Source organism: Pollicipes pollicipes, unplaced genomic scaffold (genome assembly GCF_011947565.3).
Source record: "Pollicipes pollicipes isolate AB1234 unplaced genomic scaffold, Ppol_2.1 Scaffold_3447;HRSCAF=4054_pilon_pilon_pilon, whole genome shotgun sequence".
Classification (NCBI taxonomy): domain Eukaryota; kingdom Metazoa; phylum Arthropoda; class Thecostraca; order Pollicipedomorpha; family Pollicipedidae; genus Pollicipes; species Pollicipes pollicipes.
The window spans coordinates 35,097,084-35,103,587 of record NW_023596297.1 but is presented as its reverse complement, the minus strand read 5'-3'; the positions used below and the strand labels follow the sequence as shown (position 1 = coordinate 35,103,587).

Genomic DNA, 6,504 nt, shown 5'->3' with positions numbered 1-6,504 from the left:
CGCACTCGTCACGCGCGATTTTAAATTTTTATCCGGGCCCACATTTTCTGGCCATCACGCCACGAGAACGCCGGCCGCAGTTAGCAATGCGCCCTGAACGGAGCGTCGTACCTTAGAAGCATATTTAAAAAAGCATACTTTGCTGAAATCTCAGGACCATTTAAGTCTAGTATTAGTGCTGGGTAACGCTCCTGTAGCACCAAGGTAAGATGAGGGTCTAAAAAGCGTTTTGAAGTCCAAATAACAATGTCAACACTTTGTAACAGCGCTACACTTCCTTCTTGGCAGCCCCACAGTACATACCGAGTCAGCAACAACTGCAGTTGTCGCGATGGCCGTCGTCATGGCCACGGCACGCTGCTGAGGGTCGTTGTCAGCTGTCACGGGTTAGAAGTGCCACTTTTGAGCCATCTACAATGAACCGGCGCGAGGAAAATGCTTATAATCATGCAAGGAAAGTGCGCCCACGTGCATTCGAAAGTTTTTTTTATCGGAACATCGCTGCCAGTACAACACGGAACATCTGTTGCCAGTGCGACACAACTCACAGATTCTCATCCCCATTCGTGACGTACATAACGGCTCCGACGCTTGAGAGAACCTTCCCACCGACAGACCAATAAGTGCATTCTCGCACAGGCGCAGGACTAGCAGGCTGACGTGAATGAAACAGCGCGAGCGATCAGCTGATCTGCCAACGCAGCCGATCGCGGAAACCCGAGTGATGGAGGGAACCCGGCTACGCTATGCAAAAGTGCTAGGCGCCGTGATGCTATATATATATATATATATATATATATATATATATATATATATATATATATTGCATTCGGTATTGCATATATATATCTTTATTATATATATATATATATATATATATAGACAATATATATATATATATATATATATATATATATATATATATATATATTCAACTCTACGGTTCCTTTATTTTACAAGCCGAATTTCGCGCTCCATTCATTCCATGCATGCATCGCATGACATCCCCAGTTTACCCGCGCCTGACTAGAAGAACATGGAATCGCCTCGTTTTATAAAGCAACGAAAGACGTAAATGAATGGACGAACACCGGCGGCCTTCACGCGCCGTTGTGTACCACCTTTCTTTAGATTTGCCGAACATATCCGATTTGCACCCTGTATGTCCGATTTACTGAACATGTAGTATGCATTCACATTACATCAGTTGCGATTGAATTCAGAGCATCGACCGCAAACTCTGTGCGCAAATTTAAGTGATCTGGAAGTTTCTTCGTCCACCAGCCTTGGAACTCTGCCGTCTTACCCATGGCAGCCCATTCCTAACATCAAGATCAGCATTCGAAGCGCCCGTTCCACTCGGCTCGCAAGCCCCTGGCGACTGGCGAATGCTGTCAGACCGTCTTTCGCAACAACGGTTTTTGATAGTGTACGATGCGGCAGATGGCGTGAGGTCCTGGGCGCGGCCCTCTCAACCAGACGGCCGGGGCACCGCTGTCGTTGGTGGGGTTTAAAGCGCGGTAAGGCCCGGTAGCGTACCCTGGCGGGCACACGTCGGCCAGGGTGGACAATGTGACGCGGATCCACTTGTTTGCGGACATCATGAGCTGTGGACGTTGTGACACGGATCCGCTGGTGCGTACAGGTGGAGGTTTCTCCCCTACCTCGCTTTCCTCTGGTGAATCTTCAACCATCGGTAGCCAAGGATCAGTTAAAGCCCCTGCAACGTGCACTATCCCAAATGGGAGCACCCCGCGGCTGCATCCCCTGGGGCAGATTTGGACCGGCGAAGGCAGCACCACGTACAGCCGGATGCGAGGGCACGTGCCATATGCAGGGTTGTCTCCGCACGGCACATTATTCCGAGCAATTCTCGTCGATGAGAGGATGGGCGCAAAATGACCACAGCAGTCGACGCGCCCGAAAACTCCAATAAACAACAACGTTGATGGGGGGGTGAAAGTCCATTCCGTCACGTGACACCGGCTCCGACCGCCGCCTCACACGATCTGGTTCTCTGCACGTGCGTACCGCGCCCCATCCGCCGGCGACCTCCAGGAAACAGACTGTGCTGGCTCCACGCCATGTATTCTCTTCCCACAGGGTGACAGCACTAGATGATGAACTCGTACGGCTTGGGCCGCACGTCTTGGATAGTGGTGTCGGACGTCACCACCACGTGCGCCTCCCTCGGCGGCCGCGGCAGCCGCTTCAGGCTCACGCTCGTCTTGTTCACCTTGGCCTCCTGCGAACAGCACGTGAATACGTGAACACACGAAGACGCCTGCCAGGCATGGGAGCGACATCCAACTTGTGGTTTCATAACACAGAACTACAATTCCACACACCAGGTACAGCTTAGAAATCCAAACTTATCATCCTCCTTTTAGAGGGCAACCGACGTTGCTAGCAAAAACCCAAAAGCAAACAACCTACACAATGATATCATACCAGCACCGTGACACCCCCCTGCATGCTTTACACAGCTTAGGGACAGGTATCGCATTACTACCAGCTGCATGTATTCCCGTGGTAGTGATAACTGACTCCAATACTGAACGCTGTCTTTGCCATCAACTCGGCTTTCAAAGATCTGCCTTTAAAAAGAAGGCAATGCACGATGCAGACTTTGCTTCACACATATTCATACACCAGACCACTTTGTACACTTCATACCGGTCCTACTACGTGCGTTAGCACGTGACACGCCACGCGCCGTATGCTGCGCGAGGACGCTCCCGCCCCAGCCGACGTGTACTGACCGCGCGCAGTTTGGCGTTGGTTTTGACGCGGTTGAGGAAATCCTCGCGGCACTTGCTGTGCTTGACGTGCTCGATACGCAGGTTGATGCGCTTCTCGATGTAGCGGCCGCGCACCTTCTTGTTGACAATCACGCCGACGGCGTGCTGCGTCACGTTGTAGACGCGGCCCGTCTTGCCGTGGTAGCACTTGTGGGGCATGCCCTTGTGGATGGCGCCATTGCCCTGTGGGAGCACCATCCGTCAGCCACCCATCACAATTGAAGGTTTCTATGGTCCACCCTACACGTCGGGCGGCATCATTCCAGCCCGGTCCTTCTAACCTGGGGACCGACGACGCCTCATCTGCTTGGCCACATACGCCCCGCTACCTAAGTGTGGAGACATGTACCAATATTACATTCCATACCACAGGCAAACTTGCACTGAACAGCCAGCACCACGCACATGCATCGTAACAATGAGCACAACTCTCACTGTCACTGTGGATGTCATGTGGCAAGAGACGTGAGGTGGTCAGAACACACATGGGCATTACAAGACATTTCTTTTATCACACAGAGCCTATTAAGCTTGAAACCCTCAGCTAAAAACCTCAAGCGAGCCGTATTCCTGCGATCAAAACTGCATTCAATATTTCAAAAAGTGGATGACAAAGATTGTACCCCAAATTAAATTTCAAAAATTGGTTAAAACATTGTCAGCTATGGAACTGGCTGAGCTTGGTACCTGTAATATTAGGAGGTAAAATTAAATAATTTAAAATATTTGCAGTTTTGACAGGAACAGGAGAATTGTCTAAAAACTGTAAATAGCTTGAGTAAATTTGGCCCCAAATCAACAAAGGTACATGTCTGGCTGATTCTCATGGACCAATGTACCTCAGCTAAATAATTGCGGTGATGTTGCAACAACCCAGCCATCCTATTAATTGCTAGCAAATAAATTCCAACAATGTATGCCCAACAACTTTAAAAAATGAGCTGATCACCAATAATGAAACAAGGCTAAAATTCAGGGCAGCAGCCTTGCTCAGCCCACAAATCATAGTCTACATCATTTATATTAAACCACCACATAAACTACATTAGTCCACATCATTTATATTAAACCACTACATAAACAACATAAACAGTCATTTTACAACAGTTTCAAGATACAATGCACACTGCTCCAACAAACTTCTTTTCCCCATCTTTGGTGATATCAAGTCATATCTGGAATGTACTTCTTGCTTAAGCCAGTAGCCTGCTGTGCACAAATTTTGTTGTTATGCTCTTCTACAATTGATGGGATCATTCAACTTCATACTAAGGTTCAGTCCACACCAGTTTTCAAAGAAGAATTTCTAGGGTCAGGACCCATGTTTAGCAGCATTTTGTACAAAACATGAGCCCTGACAGCAGCAGTGAAATCCCAGGTTGCGTAAACACCAAAAATTACCACATAGAGTCTTAAATCAACAAGCTGTGATGCTTTGTCTTGTTCTATGACATCACTTGGCCTTCAACACAGTTGCTGCCCTCTACCACAAGTCATCACAATCAGGCACAAATAGCAAGTAGCTAAAATAAACTCAAGCCCACTCTGCCACATGTGAATATCATGGAAAACAGGCAACCAAATCAATTGAGCTACAAGGGTAGGCTATTCACCAAATTACCACCAGTCAAATGACCTAAATAACCAACATAGCTATTCATATTTAACGACTTGATTTTACACATTGACTGCCCCGGTCACATGGTGCCCATTCTGTTCATATTTGTCTGACCAGCTTACCTTAATATCCACAATGTCTCCCACTTTGTACACCTTCATGTAGGTGGACAGATGTTCGGGGCCATGCTTCCTGAACCCCTTTGCGAACATATAGCGGGTACCCCGCCGATATCCCTTAGGGTTCGTCATGGTGGCCTACCTGAAAACCAAAACAGAATGCATTGCACATCAGCATTGATTGGTCATTATAAAATGGGTCAACACATTAAGACATATTACTGAATTTTCCAAAAAGGCAAACATGCATTATTTAGCTCGCAACAATAATACTTATTGCACATCATGCATGTACATATCATACACTTTACATACAACCATCCCTCAATGTATCATAGGCATCTTCAACATATCCAAGGGTAAAAGATCACAGACAGGCACTGGCTCCTCTATCACACACCCAGTGGAAATACAAAGTACCCTAACTGGGTCAGGATAATTGCTGGCAGCAGAAGAGCATGCAAGGTAACCCCTTATACAGATATCTAAATAAAAGGATCTGGGTAAGTTCATGGATAAGCAGCATGCCTGGGAATAAGGAAGCAATGCCAACCATCTACACAAACTGGGTCCTATGGATCAGCAGATATACTGTGAGCTGTGAAAGCAACCATGTGTGATCATCATTGCTCACACTGCCATTCAATATTGATGCATCAGCTCCCTGAACATACTCAGTTTATGGCCCTATTCAAGAAAAAGTTTACATATTGTGGAAAGAGTACAACATTTAACTACTCTGACAGTCACAGACAGGTGCCATGCTACATATCATGAGCACCTGTGTGCCCTAAGAAGTCACCTATTCTATCTGAGGCAACCATCAGTCATCTAACAGCCTTGCTCATCTTAGTCCAGAAGGCTAAAATGGTTATGTGCTTTAGGCATTTGCTTCATGAGAATTATTCATTAAATGCTTACATCTCAACCTGGGCTGGTAGAATACATCATGATTTATAGCCCTGTGATAATACTTCTGTAAATATACCAGACATGCACATTGAGGCTGAGATGAAAGGTGCACATTCTCCTCCCTGAACCTAGCCACACAATGCAGAGAATGATGATGTATGACTCCTTTATCACCCTGGGACTAAAAAAATGAAGTGTTCTAAGATGCTAATTAAAAGCAAAAAGAGAAGACATCTGAAGTCCAGCAAAACTTCTTGAAACTGCTGACATCCGACCTGCATTGGGCCTGGCACAAACACATGTCAGTTTTGAATCAGTTGTGCTATCAGAGCAGCCTTCCCAGATCATCCAGCTGCTGTCATGATGCAGTCTACTTCACTGAATAACAGCATGTTGGTGACCATGTGAGGCTGGACTACTTTCTAACCTCAATAAAAACATGACCAGAGGTTAAGATCTGAAGGATGCCCATCAATCAATCCACATGGGGTCACATGGGCATCACCCCATCGTAGGAAGTCGACAAATGCAACACATTGCAGTCTTCTGGAGAATTGCCAGTAACCATCATCACTTTAAAAAACCACGCCTGAACACTTCCAGAAACCCAGCCACAGGTTGCTGAACTAAAATTTGCCAAGTAAAAGTTACGCGGGCTTAACATGCCCTGATGATACGAACTGCCCGAGTCCGTCAACCCGCACGCGCAGGGTCGGGATGACCAGAAATGGCTGAACACATCTTCACCCTTTACGCTAGAAGTACCACAAACAGCATGAAACATCGCACTTAATGATACAGTAAATAGTGTTTAAAATTGGTCCCAGGCACAATTTCCTTACAATAGCACAATAAATAAGTAAAAAGCCAAGCACGGCATTTGCCACTCACGCACCGCAATCGTGCTTGGCTCGAAAGGAAGTTTACGTGTTTAGTGCGACATGCCCATTTTTGAAAATAATACTTTACGGGAGCTGCGAGCCAACTTCGTTCAATACAAGAGATGGCCCAAGAGATGCAACGACATAGGTTTTTCAAGTGTCTGATTTACTAC

General features: G+C 46.5%; 1 protein-coding gene across 2 annotated transcripts; it reads right to left on the bottom strand.

The window, feature by feature from the left end:
• Positions 1-2,069: 2,069 nt before the first annotated feature.
• Positions 2,070-6,373, bottom strand: RpL21 (ribosomal protein L21). 2 transcript variants are annotated; one of them, XM_037214730.1, is made up of 4 exons: positions 6,346-6,373; positions 4,542-4,680; positions 2,763-2,984; positions 2,070-2,245 (listed from the first exon to the last, which is right to left on the bottom strand). In XM_037214730.1, the coding sequence occupies exons 2-4, from the start codon at positions 4,668-4,670 to the stop codon at positions 2,114-2,116; spliced, it is 483 nt and encodes a 160-aa protein (XP_037070625.1). In that variant the 5' UTR covers positions 4,671-4,680; positions 6,346-6,373; the 3' UTR covers positions 2,070-2,113. The 2 variants fall into 2 exon arrangements, with proteins under 2 accessions (XP_037070625.1, XP_037070626.1); XM_037214731.1 differs by having other exon boundaries at positions 6,342-6,365.
• Between the last annotated feature and the right edge of the window lie 131 nt (positions 6,374-6,504).